This window comes from Canis lupus, chromosome 25, assembly GCF_003254725.2.
Source record: "Canis lupus dingo isolate Sandy chromosome 25, ASM325472v2, whole genome shotgun sequence".
In the NCBI taxonomy this organism is placed as follows: Eukaryota; Metazoa; Chordata; class Mammalia; order Carnivora; family Canidae; genus Canis; species Canis lupus.
This window is the reverse complement of record NC_064267.1, coordinates 45,094,288-45,113,932: the sequence shown is the minus strand read 5'-3', so window position 1 is coordinate 45,113,932 and position 19,645 is coordinate 45,094,288. Positions and strand designations below refer to the sequence as shown.

Here is a 19,645-nt window from a genome sequence, read left to right as displayed (position 1 = left end):
GTCACATCAAAGGACACATACAGGATTTTGGAAGTGGTACCTAAGGAAAAGTATTAATTTTCTGATCCCTTCTGAAAATCCATAGAAGCACTGTGTAAAGACATGTTTTTAAAATGTTTTTATTCCTACAGTCTGTTGCTCAAACAAGGGAAATGGTTCACTGGTATGAATGAGGTCAACTGGCTCCAAGTTCAAAACTTATGCGAATTAGGATCCGAAGAGAAGCAAGTTAAAATATCAGCAACTGTGAACACAGTGAGTAGATCATAGTTTTAAGTGTGGTGGACAGTTTTCCAGTTTACCAGAGTTTAATTTAGAAAGCAGTTCCTGAAATCTTCCAGAACGCTTGTCTCAGTGGGCTTCTAGATCTTAAAAATCCACTTCTTGGGTCGCCTGGACTGGCTCAGTCCATAGAGCACGTGATCTCAAGGTCATGAGTTCAAGCCCCACATGGGGTGTAGAGCTTACTTTATGGGGGAGGGAATCATTTTATTGTTAACATTTGATTACTGCTTGTTTACCTGGATTAGCCCTCAGTGTATTTTAAGAAAATATATGCCTTTTTTCTACCCAAAGCCTACAATTAGAATGTAGGGTTTGCCTATTGAATTAGTTAATGGGATCCGCTAGCTTTGATAAATATAAAATACTATTTTCCCCACAATATTTTCTCTATTTTTTTAAACCAGGCATATATGTTTTGTTTTTGTGTGGTGTTTTTTTTGTTTTGTTTTGTTTTGTTTTTAAGCTTATCTTAAATTGCTCTACATGGTACTCTGTGTTCTATATAAAGCCAGCTGCTCTTAAAGGGAGTCCTTCAGTTCTCCACTTGAAGACTATGACCCTGGTCTCCTTAAACATCATTCTGGGAAACATCTTTTCATATTTATGTAGTCTCAATTCATTAAGGTTTTTTTTTTTTCTATAACATCAAAAGAAACCTGTTAAAATGTTTTCTATCAATATTATAATCTCCTAAGGTGCATGAGTATTTGTTTGTACAATAGAGGGCACACTATTAAGCCAGTGCTCTGGAGCTCAGGCGACTTGCCACCCTGACCCTAAGTGGGAGGCTCTGGTGAAGTCCTGGTTACTTCAGTCCTGTGTAGGACACTGCTGGGAGGGTCCAGTCTGTGGTCGCTGACATTACCTTTACCCCCAAATTTCCACAGTTTTACAGCCTAGAGGCAGTCTAAACTAAAAAGAAAGAAAACAGTCTACAAAGTGATTTAAACAAAAATTTTAAATAGTGCCCTTGGATTAGTGTTGTACATTTTTGTATTTTTTTAAATCCTCATTGGCCCTAAATTCATCATTCTTAACATAAAGAAATAGGATTAACTGCATCTTCTCTTGTTTGCTCTCATTAGAAATGTTAGTGTGGGTTTTCAGCTTTTTGCCTCTGTAGCTAGAACTGTTTCTTCAGCTTTGTGTCTTTCTGTTCTAGTTACCATCAGTTTGGTAAAGCCTTAGCTATTAAGATCCCAGTTTTTGTTGTTAACTGAGTAGAAGGTAGAAAATGAATGTCAGAGGTGGAAAAAAAATATTTTTTTCAAGTAGGCAGAAACTCTGTCCAGTAATTGGTAAGTCAGCTGAGCTGTGGATGCGCCCACTGATGACCCTCGTGCCCTCCTCTCCCATTGTTCTCACACACAGAGTCACAAATTTATTTCTCTGTTTTAGGTGGTGTTTGATATTCGAATTAAAGCCATAAAGGAATTAAAATTAATGAAGGAACTAGGTAATCATTTATGTTTGCTCTCATTTTTTTTTTTTGGTTTAATTCAGTTGCGTTTTGATTTTTGGTTAAAAAAAATATATATGGGAGTACAAAAAATATTCGGGAAAATTCATGCACTCTGCCACCCAAAATGGACAAATGTTAACATTTTATCATGTTTTTATTGTTGTTTGAAGCATTGCGAATGAAGTTAAATTTCTCTACATTCTCCTCCTCAGACCTAGTCTCCCTCCCCAGATGCAACCAGTAGATCTGATTTGGGTGTGTATCTACTGTATGTGTTCATATTGTTCCGTTCACCTTATGCTTCCATATATAGGTGTATGTCTCTATTGTATTTTCACATTTAAATCTGTCATACTGAGTATAACGTTCTGAAACTCACTTTTCACTCAGCACTAGGTTTTCTTTAACAGCTCTATTGAGATATAATTTACCCACTCTCCATCCACACAGTCCAGTTTTAGAATATTCCGTTGCTCCAAAAAGATTCCTCGTGCCCCTGTTGCATTCCCAGCCCCACCAGCCACTCATCTACTTTCTCTGTCTCTAGACTGACTTTTCTGGACATTTTAAGTAAATGGAACCTTATAGTATATACTCCCTTGCATCTAACTTCTTTCACTTAACATACTCTTTTTGAGGTTCATCCATGATTTAGGGTGTGTCAGGAATGTGTTCCTTTTTATTGCTGACTAGTATTCCATTGTATGGATGAATCACATTTTATTTCCCCACCACTTGATAGACATTTGGATTGTTTCTGCTTTGGGGATTTTATGAATAACGCTGCTATACACATTTGCATGTTAGTCTGTGGGTGGACATGTTTTCAGTTCTCTCAGATAGTTATGCAGGATGGTAATTGCTGGCTTATATGGCAGGTTTGCATTTAACTTTATAAGAAACTGCCGTTCTACTTTCCAAAGTGGTTTGGCTGAATCATTTACGTCCCCACTGGCAGTGTGCGAGCAGTGTGCTTTCTCCACTGCCAGTATTTGTATCTATCTTCTTGACTATAGCCAAGCTAGTGGGTATGAGTGACTATCATTGTGTGTTTGATTGGCTTTCAAATGCAGTGGTAGTGAGCACTGTTGATGTGCCTACTGTCTATATATCTAAAGGATTCTATTAAAAAGCTACCAGAACTAGTGAGTTTAATAAGTCAAAATCAATACACAAAAATCCATTGTATGTTTACTAACAACAACAAAAAAAATGGGAAATGAAATTAGAACATTTATAATAGCATAAGATATGAAATACTTGGGGATAAATTTAATGAAGTATGTGCAAGATTTATGCACTGACAACAAAAAATATCCCTGTGAAAAGACAGAGAACATGTATGAATTTTTTTTTAAGATTTTATTTATTTATTTTTTCATGACAGACAGAGAGAGAGAGGCAGAGACACAGGCAGAGGGAGAAGCAGGCTCCATGCAGGGAGCCTGACGTGGGACTCGATCCCTGGTCTCCAAGATCACACCCTGGGCTGAAGGCGGCGGTAAACCTCTGGGCCACCGGGGCTTCCCGAGAACATGTAAATAAGGGGAATAATGCACCATGTTCTTGGATTGGAAAACATGACATTGGTAAAGAGTGGATTCCCCCCAAAATCAATTTGTAACTCAGTGCATCATCCTCACTCAGAATCCTGGCACTGTGTGTGCGTGTGTCTGTGTGAAAGAGAGAAATTGATGAGGTGATTCACTCTACATGGAAATGCAAAGAACCTACAGTATCCCTGAGGGGAGAGGGAACAAAGTTGGAAGAGTTACACTACCTGATTTCAAGACTTACTCTAAAGTTGTAGGCGTCAAGACGCTAGGTCCTGGGACAGGAGCTGATGTAAAGCAGGGGTCAGCAAGCTGTCTGGGCCTATGGGGAGGACACTACAAAAAACACCTACCTTCAGCATTTACCTACGGAAGACCAACAAGTTCAGGGAAAGATGCTTTTAGTGTCATTAACTATCAAACTGAATCCATGATGATACAGTGGAATGGTTAAAATTGAAGGACCAGCGAAACCAGTGTTAGTGAAGATGTGGAGCAGTTCCACATGTTGGTAGTAGGAGTGCAAAATGGTAGTCACTTTGGTAAAGGGTTAGCTTATTTCTTATGAATTTAAACATTCACTTAGCAATCCGAGGTGCTTACCCAAGAAAAATTAAACTATATTCTTACAAATACTGTATGTAAATGTTCATAATGAAAAAGTGGATACAATCCAAAAGTCCATGAGTCCACAAATGGGTGAACAGACTGTGTTGTATCCTTACAACAGGATGCTGTTCATCAACACAAGCTGCGAACTTCCACCACTTGCAAAACCCAGATGACTCTCAAGTGTGTGCAAAGCAGAAGAAGCTGGACACAAACGAGTACATACTCTTATGACTCCACTGGCATGAGATTTTCAAAACAGAAAACCTATGCTTTAGTTACAGGGGCAGAAAATTGGATTGGGGGGAGGTTGACCAGAGTGGCATGAAGGAGTTTTTGGGGGTGATGCGAATCCTATCTCGGTTTGGCGGCTTTTGCTCAGTGTTTAGATCAGACTCCATATACTTAAGCAGGATGTGTTTTATTGTAACTTACACCTCAAATTGATTGAAAGCGTATAGATTATCAGAATGAACAGTTCATCATCTTCCTGTGAAACAGCCTCCCTTTCACTCTTGCCATCCTCCAAACCATTCTTAAGGCAAGTGGTCTTCTTCCATCTTAAATGGATGCGAATCAGATCAGTGTCCTCGCACGCTGGCTCCTTCCTCACCCCAGCCTTCAAGGTCTGGCCTCATCTGACCACAGCCTCGCCACCTCCTTGTGGTCCCCTCTCCTGCTTATTCACAACACGCTTCCCACACTGGCTTTCAGAGGTTCTAGTGCACCAGCTCTCCCGCCACACCCCTCCATGCCCAACTTCTCAGGGCAGTCATCTCCCTAAACTCTGTCCCCTTCCCTCCTCTCTGCTAACTTCAGTCACTCAGTTGCCTGAGCTAAAATGTTACTTGCCATCATCCCTAAGCACTCAATCTCAGCTCACATCTGTTTTATTCTCCCAGAAACCTGTACTTTTCCTTCATCGTGCTCGCACCTAACTCCCCATGCTTCATGTGGGGAAGAAACACTTCCTCCATCAAACAAGGCTGTTTCAGGGCAGAGTCCGTGGCTGTTCTGCTTACTGCTGTGCTGTCCGCTTCTAGTGCAGCGCCTGGCACATAGAAGATACACAGTTTGTGAACTGAAAGGATACTTTAAGGAGGCGTTATTTAAAATGCCTTTTTTTTTTTTAATTGAAGAACTCTTCATAAACTGTTTCAGTGGTCAAGATATGTGTATTGGAATGGTTTGCTAGCTTCACAGGACTGCAGTGTAACATGTAGAACTCCAGAATCTCAGAGATTTGCTGTGGTCTGATAGAGTGCAGACCCAGAAGGGCCATGCCATTCTTGTCCTCCTAGAAGGCTTCACCCCTCGCCCAAACCCTCACTCATTCCTGCCTTTGTAAGGATTCCATTTTGACTCAAAACCTGGCATGCTCCTTCCTACAAAGCAGGAATCTTCGTATCTGCAAAAATGGGGCCCATGGGCCCCAATCCATTTAATAAGCATAAAAATCACCTAACATATTTTACATATAGGCAGTCTGCACGAAATTTCAGTTACATGACACCGGCCACCCACCAACGTGGTTCCAATGTCCTCTATACAGGATGTGAACTGAGCAGTTGCATAAAATACAAACTGTGCTACTAGCTCCTCGTTCCACAAATCACTACTTACAGATAGCAGATGTGCATCAGGGTGAGTGCAGATTACCTCACCCTAAAGTGTTGTAACCATTTCTGTCTGTCGTCCCCTTACTCCCATGGTAAGCCCACGTGACCTTTTGCAATAATGGTTCAGGTTCATCAAATGGTTTCACAAAGATGAAGGTGCAGCAGAGAAAGCACATGGAGGGATAGAAGAAACAGCTCATCATGGGAATGTTGACACTGCTGTCACTTGAAAGACTAGATATGCAGCCAGGGAACATTTAGTGAACATGAGGAAAGTGGTTGCGACAAAAAGAATGATGATATCCCAGAGGAGGTGATGCTGCAAAAACCCTCATGTTAAAGGAGCTCCTGGAGGTCCTTTGTGAGCTTAGAAGCACAAAATAGGAAATTTTGGAAGCAGATCCAACTTAGTGATGGTTTGCTCAGGGATAGGAAAGATGCTCATTCCATATTGCAAGCTCTCCAACAAGAAGCGAGCTCTTGTAACCTAATCTTGATTTTTACCAAAAAAAAAAATTCAGTGTTCCTTGTGTTCTAAATTACAGTGTAAATATTGATTTTACTTTTTTGTGAATTTCACTCTACCTGTATAACCGACAGAGATTTAAATGTTTGAACAACAGTGTTGAGAGGTGTTGAGATGCTGTGGTGTCCTCACGGTGACTAAGCCCGCCTCGGTGGTGTGGGTGTGGCAGGGCCTCACGCGGCCCCGCGCTCCTCTGACAACTGAGGGCTGCCTGTACTTGGGGTTTTTTTTGTTTTTGTTTTTGTTTTATTGATGGGGATTTTTTGTTTTGTAGCTCATTGTAGCTTTCTGCTAAATAACACGGGAGAGCATCTCTCTTTAGTTTTTTTGGTGCACTAACCAGCTTCTTTTTCTTCGTAGCTGAGAACAGCTGTTTGAGGCCTATTGATAGAAATGGGAAGCTGCTTTGTCCAGGTAAATCTTCACAGTAGCTTTCAAAAACTGACACACTCACGCCATCTGTCTTTCTTATTAACGCTTTTGCTTTAAATGATGGCTTCAGTACCTAATATACTCAAATTACCTTTTGCAAACTAATTTTATTGTCACAGTGCTGTCTTCATGTATTACCAGAAATTCAAATACTTCTGTTTTCTGAAGGAAAGCACTGGTCTTTCTGATGAGCTGATCCTCATTTTTGGCAATTTTTAAAAAATTTTTATTTATTATTCATGAGAGACGGAGAGAGAGAGAGAGAGAGAGAGAGAGGGAGAAGCAGGCTCCACACAGGGAACCCAATGTGGGACTCGATCCCGGGTCTCCAGGATCACACCCTGAGCTGAAGGCGGTACTAAACAGCTGAGCCACCTGGCCTGCCCTAGCAATTGTTTTTGATCGAGTAGTATCTTTTTAGATTCATTGTTTGTATTGCTCATGTTATTGCGATAACAGTTGTGGGACAGTCTTTGTTCTCACCTTTGTAACACATCCTGTCATTAGACTTCATTAACTAATGGTCATCACAGCAGCTTTGAATGTGGAAGAGGCTCGTCCATCATTCATAAATCAGTTCGGAATATCTAGCTTTTGATCTGTGTAAACAGCGGCTCTGTAATTTTTACTAAGTATGAATCCAGAACATTTGTAGCTGCCTCTTATTTCTTAGCATTGTTGTACAGCTAAGAATATATTTTAGAGTGTAGAAATTGAAAATTAAACATAACTGTAATATAGGTCATCTTTTTGCATGGAATACACCTCATATTTTTTTCTTTCTTGATATTCTTGATTTTCAAAGAAAGGCGGATTCCAATATATCATTTTGCCCAGGGAGGTAGGAATTAATAACATTCATCTTTTTATCCCATGTTCTTTGTAGTGCCAGACAGTTACACCTTGAAGGAAGCAGAACTGAAGATGGGGAGTTCACTGGGGCTATGTCCTGGGAAAGCACCAACTTCCTCCCAGGTAATATAGGGTCACCTGCTGGAACAAAATCAACCTCCCCAGAATTAGAGGTTCTTAACTACTGCACCAATAATCATTTTTCTTAGAAGTTTTTCTCTCTCTTAAACAATAAATTTCATGTTAGGCATACAAAGACCCATCTGGTTCTTTGTGTTTAAATAAAAAATATTAATGTCAGAGGATATTCATAAGGTTTTTTGTGAAAATTTTGTGGCTAAGGGGGACCTATAAAGTTGAGTGGCCACCTGTTTGAACCACCATGTTTATAAATTCTAAAAAGCACCCTTTTCTCCACATTTTGCCATCTATGAGGTTAGGATCCACCTTACAAACTGTGGCATCTGTGATTGCAGCTGGCACTGTTTTTCTTTCTTATAGCACAGAAAGTGATGAGGAACAACCAGTGATCTCTTAGGTTTAATGAAATAGAGCGTATTGATTTTGGACTGAATCACTCTCTGCGGTAATATAATCATCTCATAGCAGCTTTGTTTTTAATCAGTACTCATATTCTATCTGAAGTATGAGATCGACCTCTGCCAGGAACCCTACCTATTTAATAAACTTTCATTACAGTCCAAAAGTCACCATGTCCTTATTGGTAAAACTTTGTATCACAGGAAGCTGGACTACTGGCAGGGTCCCTGTGGTTCCTGGATCCACTTCATTCGTTTCCAAAATACCTCCTCTTTAATTTGTTCTTCCCCTGAACTTGAAAACATAGGAGTGCATGACAGAGTGGTAGGAGGAAAATGCGACAGGTGAGATTGAGTTAGAAAGGAAAAGGAAGGCTGTAAGGAGCTGAACTGACAGGTGATCAGATTCCCTGTACAGAAAATAAGATCACAACCAAGTGACACAGAGGAAAAAAACCCAATTTATGATTACAGCGTGTAGCACATTGCTTTGAGGAATGACCAAGAAAGAAATGAAGATCATAGTGGAATAAATAATATCTGTGAGAGAAAAACAATGACGTCACACCTGTGGGAATAAAAACACTGGCATGAAGCATCTTACACTTCTGGGTAGTTGAGATTATTGCTCGAATTGCAACAGTAAATTACCCAGCGTCCTTGTTTTTATATAATACGAGATTTTTATTAAAATTTCATGGACCACTGGCTTTTCTTTTTTGGAAGCAAGTAATACATTTGTAAAATTTTAAAATGTAGATTAAATTGCATTCATTTATCTGTTTAGCTGTTCCTGTTTTTCACTGTGGGGAGTGATGTTCAGCCCGGTACAGAGATGGAGATCATAGTAGAAGAAACGATGTCTGTGAGAGATGTAAGTAATTTTACTTTTTCTGGTGTGGGGAGAGGTCTGTGGGCATTTGGTATGGGGAACCATGGTAACCCATGTTCAGATTTTGAGTCTTAAAGCTAGTGTTCACATAATATACTTTAAAGAATTCTGTACATTCACTAAAAGAGTAGTTTGGGAAACTTGAAAATTGGTGAACCAACCCAAATTTTTAAAATGAGATTATTGTCTTTTTCTTTTCTGATTATCAGTAATACTTGTTTATTATAGGAATTTGGGCTATGTAAAAATGGATTAAGACAAAATTTAAACCCCTCATTATCCTTTATCCCATTGTTATTAACATTCCAGCATATCTCCTACTGGTGTTTTTAGTTTGTATACATACATAATCACACACATGGGCATGAGTGTGTGTGGGGGGGGGTAACAATTATGTTACAGTTAGGGTCACTGAGAACTAGGACTTCAAGAGAGACACATAACATGGGTGTAGTTGAGTAGAGCCTGTACTCCTGAATTTGAATCAGAAGAGGCAGAATGAACTTGGTGTTTGTTTTTAAAAAATTTTTTTCTAGCTATGTCCCCTGAACATAGTGACCAACCCGGTAGGAGTGAGCACCCCAGCACCCAGATTGTGGTTGCTAAATACCATTTCCTATTAGAAGGAATCAGGGCTTCTTGGAGTAGCGGCTGGTTCCGTATCCAGGTCAGGAACATGTCAGGTGAGCCTGGAGCATCTTGTCCTGACAGAAGCAGTAAAGCCAGCAGAGATCTGAGATCTGCAGAGAAACTCAGGAGCCAACTTAAGAGGCTCCTGCTGGTCACAGATGAGATAATTTGAACCTTTGTAGGAAGAGTAGTAAGACTGACTAGTAAGTATGCATACTTAAAATCCATGAGTTCGTAAGTGATCCTAAAAAGACATCTTCCTTGTTAATGCAGAGTGGATACTAGGGAAACTTCATGAGGAGAAGGGTCAATCATTTATCGTGCTTTTCTTTTGGAAAGTATACCACAGGGTAAACAAATAGATAATGAGGGGTTTTTTTATAGACATATCTCAGCTAATAACATGAAGAAAGAATTTTAGATTATCACAGTTTTTCACTCCTAATGAATTAATGGGTCTAAACAATTATCCTGAAAGACCACGAACAACCCAAGAAGAGTAACACTGAGACATTATAGAAGTTCAAAATGATACCCCTGCTTTTCTTGGCCATAAAACAAACAAACCCGGAAGTGGACCTGAGCTTCTAGATCTGTACTCTCTGAGAAGTACAGGAGAGCGGGATGCGTTACCGCAGCAGGGGACCACCATCTACGCAGAAGGGACTTAGGAGGAGCAGGTACAGCATGTGTACGTTATCTGGCTCTTGACACAAACCAGGAAAACTTTAGTAACAGTGTAAGAAAACTAAGGGAATGTGGGGGCGCCCAGCTGGCTCAGTGGGTGGAGCTTGCAACTCTTGATCTCAGGGTTGTGAGTTCAAGCCCCTACGTTTGGGCATAAAGATTACTTAAAAAAAAAAAAAAGTGAATGTGGATACCAACTGGGTATTTGTTATTAAGGAGTTCTTAAGTTTTTCAGATGTCGTAATTGTTTTAAGCTTATGTTTTTTAAAAGAATTTTTATCTTTTTGAAATGAATACTAAATATTAATAAGTAACATGTTAGCTGACACTCTTGCATCAAAGACCCTGGGAGGCGAGACGGGAGGTCGGTGGGAGTGCTGACGGGCAGGATGGGTCACAGCAGTCACTGAGATCGATCGGGTCATGGTACCGGACGGTTCACGTGTACCACCCTCTGCATGGTCCGAAACTGGCCATGACAAAACATTTTTTAAATGATTTTTTTTATTTTAATTTTTTTTTAACTTTCTGTTACCTGATGTAAATATTTTCCTAGCTTTTCACTTGGCTTTGAGCTTTCTGGTGCTCTTCAATTTCAAAGAAAGGAGGACGCAGAACTTAGCAGAGGAGCGGCATGTCTGGCTGCCGTCTGCTTCTCTCTCAAACCCACAGCAGGCAGACTCGCTCTGCTCCACGTTGCTGTGTCTGGTGAGCGGTTCCCGGTCGTCCTCTTCCCACCCTCTGTGGCGTCCGACGCAATCGATGCCTCTCTGTGCCTTCAAATGCTTTGGTCACTCGCCTCAGGAAGACCACGGCTCTTCCCAGTGTCCTCTTCCCTCACAGGCCCGGCCCTCCGCAGTTTGCTCTGTGCTCTCCTCTCTCCCTGTGAGCACCCCAGGGCTCCCTTCTTAGATGGGACCTCGCCCCGGCCTTCTGTGCTTGCGTGTCCAGCTGCCACCTGGTTGTCTGATTGCCCCCGCCTCGTCCTCCCTCACACGCACCTCTCATTTCCCTCTTCGTCAGTCCGTCATGGAAGCGCTGTGTTCCTGCTTGCTCGGACCAGGACACCTTAGGGTCATCCTTGATTCTTTTCTGTGTCTCACATCAGGTTTTCAGAAAATCCTTTTGGTTCTACCATCAAGGTCCATGTAGGATCTGCCCACAGCTCATTCTCGCTGCTGCTTCACCCTGGTCACCTCTCATCTGGATTATTCCAGCAGCTTCCCAACTGATCTTTTTCTTTCCAGCCTGGCATTTCCCAGGGTCTATTCTTACAGAGACGTCGAGTGGTCCTTTCCCTGCTCTCACAGCCCTGCCCTGCTTCACCGTCTCTCTCTGAGCCCCAGCCAGAGGCCCCGAGTCCGAGTGCTCACTCCGCTGGGCCCCCGTGGCTCCATGCACTTCCTCCCTAGAACACAGCTGAGGTGAATGCCCAACTGTTCGTTTTTCTTAAATCATAGAAGTTGTCTATGGTTGCAGCCTTTCTCCCTTTCCCTGTGTTTTAATATTTTGTACTCATTGCCATCCTTTCCTAAAGGATCTTTAGGTATATTTTAAAGTCTTTTTTTATTTTTAATCATGCAAGTAACTATGGACTTATTTTTTAAACTCCAGGGAAGGGATGTAGCTAAAAATCCTCCTTGGTCACCAGCCTACCCTAGTCCCTCAGCCAGATTGGGGTGGCGTGACCTGATCGCACCTGTGAGTGTGTGTCCTTCCAGACCTTTCATGAAGGGGATGTGTCTGTGGGTACAAATGAGGAGCTTGCCTCATTCGTATGGGATCACACTGCATGTATTATACTAGAACTTTGTTTCACCCCAAATATTTGAAAGGTCCTTTAAGATTAGTATATAATCTATTATCCTTTAATTGTTTTAAGACTGTTCATAGTTAAGCTCCCCTGCTAATGGATATTCTGATCCTTTGTTCTTTTTCTTCTTCCAAGCGGTACAGTAGTGCTCTTCCCTACTCTTGTTTCCTTCTGGGCTAGTGTAGTAATTCAAGTTTTATTTACTCTTTTGCCATAGATTTATAGGTAGGCAAAAGAATAGGTTTTTCCCCTCAGGAAGTTGGGAGTTTCTGATTTTTATTATTGTTATTTAAGTTTCTGTTAATCGTGTCTCACTTGTTGCACTGTGCCATGGAGTTGCTGTCTGCACAGATCTTTCCTCGGGTGTTTATACATGACCAGTTGTATCTCTTGGCTGCTACATATAGGCTAATCCCTTTTATAGGATTCAGAGTGTAATGTGTATCTCTGAAATCAGCCTAATCAGTCCTATCCAGTCAGAACCACACTGTTGGCCCTGACAAGCAGAAAGTCATGCTGCAGACTTGGAAGTGGATGAGCCAAGTCTAAGTCTCAGACTTAGACCAGAAACTTTTTTCCCCCTCCTGGGTTGGCCCCACTGACCTCTTGGGAGGCAGAGCTTCTTTAAATCATCTTAATTGGGTCCATTTTTATCGCTTCAGGAATTATTAAACATAATAAGACAAATAGGTCCAGAGTCCAAAAGGGGCGTCTGTCCCAATACTGTGACTCAGAAGCAGAGAACTAATGAACTAACGAACGTGGTCTTTCTTTCTTTTCTTTCTTGTCTTTCTTGTCTTTCTTTTCTTTCTTTTTCTGAACAGTGTTTACAGCTCATGCTGGGGAAGTCTGGCCTACCGGGTAAGTTACAGACCATGACGATGCAATCTTACCTCTGACCTTACAATAAAGCATCTGTAAGCCTAAGGAAAGCTCTTCAAATGTTTTTTCCTCCAGGTCTGTCAGTTACACCTCTCACTTCTGCACGTACATAGGGAATTCTCTTGGTTCCTTTACCAGCTAACAGCTAGTTATGGGTTAGCTGCTGTGAGTACAGAGAACCTAGACAGAGTCCAGCACAGGCACAGAAAGGGCAGTGCTAGGACATATGGCCTCCCAAACTACGCAGGCCCTTTGTGGATTTTTTTCTTTTAAACCTCATTGAGAATTTCAGCGCTTTGTGTTTTGTGCCAGTATTTTTGTGGTGTACATTAGGGAATTAATACGACCAGAAAAAAATCCAAGTTATCTTAGAAGTAGCTCCCCGGGTGGAATCAGGTGAGTGGGCCCCCAGGGGTGTCACGTTGCTCTCATTAGAGGCATTGGCTGTCCTCAGACTTCGCTGAGGTGGAACCTGTGGCTCCATTAGCCAGAAGGGAGGTTAGAGGCCTGGCAGGCAGGGCTTTTCTAGGAGCTGACAGGCCTCCTGTGCAGGGGTCAGCACCCATCCCCATCTCATGGATGATGAAGACAGGCTGAGGATGGTTACGGGTTTACCCAGAGTCCTACAGCAAGTAGCTAAGTCTCTCGTTTCAGAACCCACCTTTTTCCTTCCACGCTGTGCTTCGAAGGAATGGTGTTCACATCTAACTTATTGGTTGGGTTTGGTGGTTTTGTGTTTTTGTTTTTTTTTAATACGCTTAGAGGGGCGCATGTTTGGCTCAGTCAATTAAGCGTCTGCCCTGGGCTCAGGTCATGATCTCAGGGTCCTGGGATCGAGTGCCAAGTCAGGCCTCCTGCTCAGCGGAGAGTCTGCTTCTCCCTCTGCCCCTCCCCCCCGATTTTCGTTCTCTCTCTCTCTTTCTCTCCCTCTCTCAAATAAATAAATAAATAAATAAATAATCTTTTAAGAACACACTCTTAGATTAAGTTAATTATAATACAGTTCTTAATGTACTTAAAACTAGAACTAATGGCAAGAGAGAGTCTACAAAGAACAGTATTCTAAAGGCTCAAAACCTGTGGCCTGTGCAGGTTCAGTATTAGAACTGTGTTTACTCCTTCGGCTGTAGCTTCTCTTTGTGGGTGGGGTGGCTGTTTTATAAGACATTGCTTTTTTTTTTTTTTACTTTTTTTAATAACCAGAATTCCCAACTTTCACTCTGTTCAGCTTCCCTCTCTTCAAAAAACTTCCCATTTCATCAGTAAAGCAAGCAAATTGAGAGAAATCTAATCAAAGACTATTTAACATTCATAAATGTTCATTTATACCAAATTCATTAAAATGCTATTTCAAAAACACTGTTTTTTGTTAGATTAACTGATAATTGGATAGGAACAGTTTAGTTGTGCATATTATCAGTTGCTAAGAGGTATTAGCGTATACTTTCAACTAAGACCATGAGATAAAACAACTTCATGATGATTTTATTTTTTTTAAAGATTTTATTTATTCGTGAGAGACAGAGAGAGAGAGAGGCAGAGACACAGGCAGAGGGAGAAGCAGGCTCCACGCAGGTCCTGGGACTCCAAGATCATGCCCTGGGCGGAAGGCAAATGCTAAAGTGCTGAGCCACCTGGGCTGCCCTCATAATGATTTTAGAAGGGGTTTTATACCTATGTGTACAAATATCTGTACTCCTGTGGGATGTGTGTGCACATGTAAATAATAAAGGTAAAACATAAATATTGTGTAATAGTAGCAAGTGTTATTTGTTTGCAGGTGTGCAGATCTTGGTGGACTAGAGGGGAAATTAACCACATTGGAGGAACCATTTCATTTTTTTTCATGCTTGGAAGAGTGAATTTACTTTAAAAATTAGTTAAAAGTTATTTGATCAAATCCCATTTGATATTTGTTCATCCAAAAGGGTCATTACTGACCAACTCTTTAATACATTGTTAATTTTTTTTCATCCTGATTTTAATTCCTTCATAGGAGACAGGTGGCATTTACGAAAAATGGATTGGTGTTATGAAGCTGGAGAGCCTTTATGTGAAGAGGTAAGATTACTTTTATACATTCTGTTCTTAGAAATGATTGTGTTTATTTTGTGTTTCATATGGGATACCCACCCCACTTGTGAATAAATTCTAGAGAAAACTTTAATGTTTTTTAGGATACAAAAATCTGTGCATGGTCTACTTCCACTTCCTTACTGTAGGTCTTTGATAAAGTCAGAGGGAAAGTCTCTGCCTGGTGGGAACGTTTCTAACATCTGTGTTAAGTCTTCTTGACTTATGGGGCTTCTGGGTGGCTCAGCGGTTGAGCATCTGCCTTCAGCCCAGGGTGTGATCCCGGGATCGAGTCCCACATCGGGCTCCCTGTATGGAGCCTGCTTCTCCCTCTGCCTGTGTCTCTGCCTCTCTCTCTGTGTCTCTCATGAATAAATAAAGTCTTTGAAAAAAAAAAAAAAGTCTTCTTGACTTAAACTATGTCCCTAGAAATGTCCCCAGAAATAGTTCCTCACGAGGAGGCAGAGAACCTCAGAGAACAAAAGACCTTTGGACCAGGGAAAGAATGTGGAAATATACTCTGAATTTTGAAACCAATATTTTAATCTCCATTTCTCTGTGAGTTAATGATGGCAGAGTTCATCTTCCCAGCCCATCACGTAGGCTCTGATTGAAACTGCATCTTAGATCCAATGAAACTCTTCGGGTTGCCTTAGGAGCCATTTTACCCCAGGACAGTCGGAATCTGGTTAAGCATCTTATTGATCCAGATAGCGTCAGACCTGCCGGTCCACACCCATGGCCTTAGAAGTCCCAAGAGGAAGCCCAGTGAGAAGGCTTCCCTCAACCTTTCTACGTCTGCCAGCCAGTAGTAGCCCGTGGCATTGAACCTCAGCCGAAAGCTGGTCTGGGCGGGTGGCCTGGGGCCTTCGCCCGGAATGTTCTGCTGTATGGGGCTGAGAGAGTCGGCGCGGAGAGGCGGCCTGAGTCTCGGCCAGGACTCTGACTGCCCGGGTAGGAAGTAAACCACAGACAACCCGCAGGACATACGGTTTGGAGGTCAGAGAGCGTAGAGTCTAGTCATACGGTTTCCGTGTCTTCTCCATTAATTCCTGAATCAGTATCAGACAATTCACCTCAAAGCACACTTACTACCCTCAGGACTTCCTACCCTCTTTGCAGATACTCTCTGTTTCCCGGCCTGGTGTTTGCAGCTCGCAGTGCTGCTTCCCCTGCTCACCGGCGGCCTGCGTGTTTGCTCTCGTCTTTTCTCTTTTTGGCCTCTTTCCTAAATTAAACCAACTGGCCTCCCCAAGTCAGGTGCCCCCCACTTCAGTATACGGTGCGTGGAGCAGCCAGACTGGTCTTCAAAAACCTCTTCTCAGAAAAATTGAGTGGCTTTTGTTCAAAGGAGCTAAAAATTCCTTTATTTCTCGTTCACAGCCTTCCCATCTGTGACCCCCGTCTGACTGGCACTCTAGTCTGTCTCGTCTCCTTCCCCTTATTCCGGATTTGACCTTAACCCTGCTTTTCGTGAGAACTCCTTCCCTGTTGCCTCTGGCTTTCCAAATCCGACATTTCATCCTCTGAGGCTCAGTCCTGCGTTTCTCAGCCCATCCGTCTCCCTCTCCCCTGAGCCTTTATGATACTCCCAGTTCATACCCTGTAATTCCAACCAGAATGAGATACCAGTATTTTATAGTCTTAGTTTACTTCCTGTCTCCCCGAGACCTGCTTTATTGTTTGTTTCTTTCTTTCTCGAAAGGAAATAGAGGTATAAGATTTAAAGAAAAGGTCCAGGGTCTGTTTGTTCCTGTCAGAAGTTATAAAGGAATTTCTGTTTCCCCAGGATGCAACCCTGAGAGAACTTATGATATGTTCTGGAGATACTTTACTTTTAATTGAAGGAAAACTTCCTCCTCCGGTAAGATTTTGCTTCTGAATTGAGTTTCTGTAAATAACAGTTATTGTTTTCTGATGACAAAGATGATATATTGTCATTGTGGGGAAGTACAACCAGGCGTGAAGAGGGTGCCAGGACCTGGGTAAGTGGTCTAATCCGACAGCTGCCGTCTTTTAGGTCTTTATAGATTTCCTTCTGATAAAATCAGTTGTGTGCACCATATTGTTTCCTACTTTTCTTATTTCATTTTTTAACCTGATTTGCAGAATCCAAAACCAATCATCGTATCCAGTGTGCGACTTACCACAGTTTAATTCACATACTCCCAGTTTGAAATTTAAATTTTTTGTTCTTTAAAACTTTTTTTTTTTTAATTTTTATTTATTTATGATAGTCACACAGAGAGAGAGAGAGAGAGAGGTGGAGACATAGGCAGAGGGAAAAGCAGGCTCCATGCACCAGGAGCCCGATATGGGATTCGATCCCGGGTCTCCAGGATCGCGCCCTGGGCCAAAGGCAGGCGCTAAACTGCTGCGCCACCCAGGGATCCCAAATTTTTTGTTCTTATACATGATACTTAAATACTTAAATACTCCTCAAGACTTCCGTAGTCAAAATTAATAGGTCAGAAGGTATGACCGTTTCAAAGACTAGATGCTGACTCTGTATTGCCACGTTGTTTTCCCAGGAAGCTGCACCAGACCAATAGCCCTATCAGCTGCCTATGAGAGCACTCGCTTTACTGCTCTTAAATAAACTCTGTGGGCTACCACTTCTTAAGACCATTATGTATGTATTAGGTTTTTTTCAATGTGGACAAATGTAAAGATGAAAATTTAAAAAATGACCCCAGATTCCAGCACTTAGATTAACCATTGGTTATGATTTGGAAACTCAAAAGACATGGCAGGCTATAAAATGAAAAAAGTTTTTCCCATTTTTTTCTCTCCAAAGAGTCACAATTAACTTTCCCTTGTATATCCTCCCAAGAAAACAATTAGTCCTGTTTGTACAGGATGTTAGTGCAGAATGTAAATGTGTGCATGTCCCTTTGAAAGTTTACCTAAAGGGCATCGTAGTCCATATGTTCTTTTATACTTGTTGGCTGTTTATTTTTATTCACTTAATATATCTTGATCTCATATCTGCACACACAGGCCTTATTCTTTTATATCACTTCATAGAATTGTATTTTATTCCATGATCTTTAAAGTTAACTTTTTAATTGGTAATATTTATAATACAAAATTTTAAGTGTATAAAAAGCTGGGTCAGGAAAAGTAAGTATCCCTCCTGCCCTCCGGCCACTCAGTGTCCTCCCACTATAAGCAGCCACTTTCCACTATACCCTTCCACAAGTATGTACTTTTTTAATGCACGTGTATACAGGGTTGTACATATACACATTTTTTCTATACAGAGAAGATCAGATGCTAGACATCCTATTCTCACTTTTTTCATTAATATTTTATTCCCATATGTATATTATGTTAGAACACATATAGCTCTTTGATTCTATTTGATGGTTATTGAGTATTCCATTGTGTGGAGGTACCGTGATTTATCCAACTAGTCTCCTCAAGGATTTAGATGGTTTCCAGCCTTTTGTTGATACAAATAATACTGCAAAAAATACATGTGTGCCATTTTGCACGTATATATCCTAGAACTGAAATCACTTTGTCAGAAGTTGTGACCTACATAATATAACCTGTCTTCTAAAGAGGGGCCTTGAGGTTGGTTCATGGTCTTGGCTACCATAAACCGTGTGCATCTGTGGCTGTGTGTGTAGGGGGGCTAGTTGGTCAGGTTTATTTCATGTAGTTTGTATATAGGAATCCAACTTAAAAAAAAACAAAAAAAAAAAAAAAAAAAAAAAAAAAAAAAAAAAGGAATCCAACTTAGAGCAATGGCTTCTTCTTTATAAAGTTCTGTTAGGAATTTTAATGAGTGAAAACCGCTTCTCACTGGCGCGTTGTGCTAGAGGTGCCCTTACCAGGCCTGAAAATATGTTTTGATATTTTGTTTATATTTTTCATTGATTGTCATAAGATACTACAAGCAAGTATATTGACTAAGCTCGTTCTAAGCAAAGAACACGGAGTCCTAGTCAATCCCAAAGGCTAACTTTTATAACCTTAAACTTTTGGTTGTAAAAACAATAAATAGGGGCGCCGGGTGGCTCAGTCAGTGAAACATCTGCCTCCAGTTCAGGTTATGATCTTGGAGTCCCGGGATCGAGTCCTGCATCGGGCTCCCTGCAGGGAGCCTGCTTCTCCCTCTGCCTGTGTCTCTGCCTCTCCCTGTGTCTCATGAATAAATAAATAAAATCTTTAAAAAAATAAATAAGTAGCTATAGTGTATGGCAGTTAATAAGTCTAAAAAGAAAAATAACTTCAGGAACATTTGTTGTAACGAAGCTATTTCTCCGTGTGGAAGTAGAAATTCACTTACTCCGTGTACCTCACAGTGGTTAGAAGTGCTCTCTTCTTCAGGGTTTCCTGAAGGTGCCCCTCTGGTGGTACCAGCCTGGGGGTTCCCCGGGTCACTGGAAGAATCATCAGGACCAGAGGAACGGTGCCCCTTCTCCAGGTGGGGTCTGGAGAGCTGCTGCCACCCAAGGTGAGGACAGAACAGAATTGTAGCAGCCACCATGTCATAAGGGGAGTAGAATGACCGCCTTTGCTCTGAGAGGCAAATGAAGCACGTATCTGAAACGTAAGGTTGAAAATCAAAACCTGTTCATTCCATAAGAGCAGCCCCTATTTTCATCCAGGGCTCTGTAAGCTCTGTTGAGGGCTGTCTCTGTCTTTAATATTACACAACATATTAGAGTTTTTACATATCATCTTGCAAGATCCCCGTGCGGCGTGCCCCACTTCCCATGGTGGACTCGGAGACCGAGCCCTCCGTGCGTCGCAGGGGCTCCACTGAGGCAGGCCCGAGAG

At 41.5% G+C, this 19,645-nt stretch overlaps 1 protein-coding gene across 7 annotated transcripts in view; it reads left to right on the top strand.

The window, feature by feature from the left end:
• USP40 (ubiquitin specific peptidase 40) overlaps positions 1 to 19,645 on the top strand; it is a 77,310-nt gene that overhangs the window by 45,352 nt on the left and 12,313 nt on the right. For all 7 annotated transcript variants that reach the window (XR_007405813.1, XM_049101062.1, XM_025463491.3 and 4 more), the window contains 9 exons: positions 132 to 255; positions 1,684 to 1,741; positions 6,415 to 6,468; positions 7,373 to 7,461; positions 8,665 to 8,751; positions 12,724 to 12,760; positions 14,778 to 14,842; positions 16,644 to 16,718; positions 19,193 to 19,319. Coding sequence is in view for 6 of the 7 variants with exons in the window: in XM_049101062.1 (XP_048957019.1) it covers positions 132 to 255; positions 1,684 to 1,741; positions 6,415 to 6,468; positions 7,373 to 7,461; positions 8,665 to 8,751; positions 12,724 to 12,760; positions 14,778 to 14,842; positions 16,644 to 16,718; positions 19,193 to 19,319 (716 nt within the window). In the remaining variant the exon portion in view is untranslated. The remainder of the gene's footprint in view (positions 1 to 131; positions 256 to 1,683; positions 1,742 to 6,414; positions 6,469 to 7,372; positions 7,462 to 8,664; positions 8,752 to 12,723; positions 12,761 to 14,777; positions 14,843 to 16,643; positions 16,719 to 19,192; positions 19,320 to 19,645) is intronic.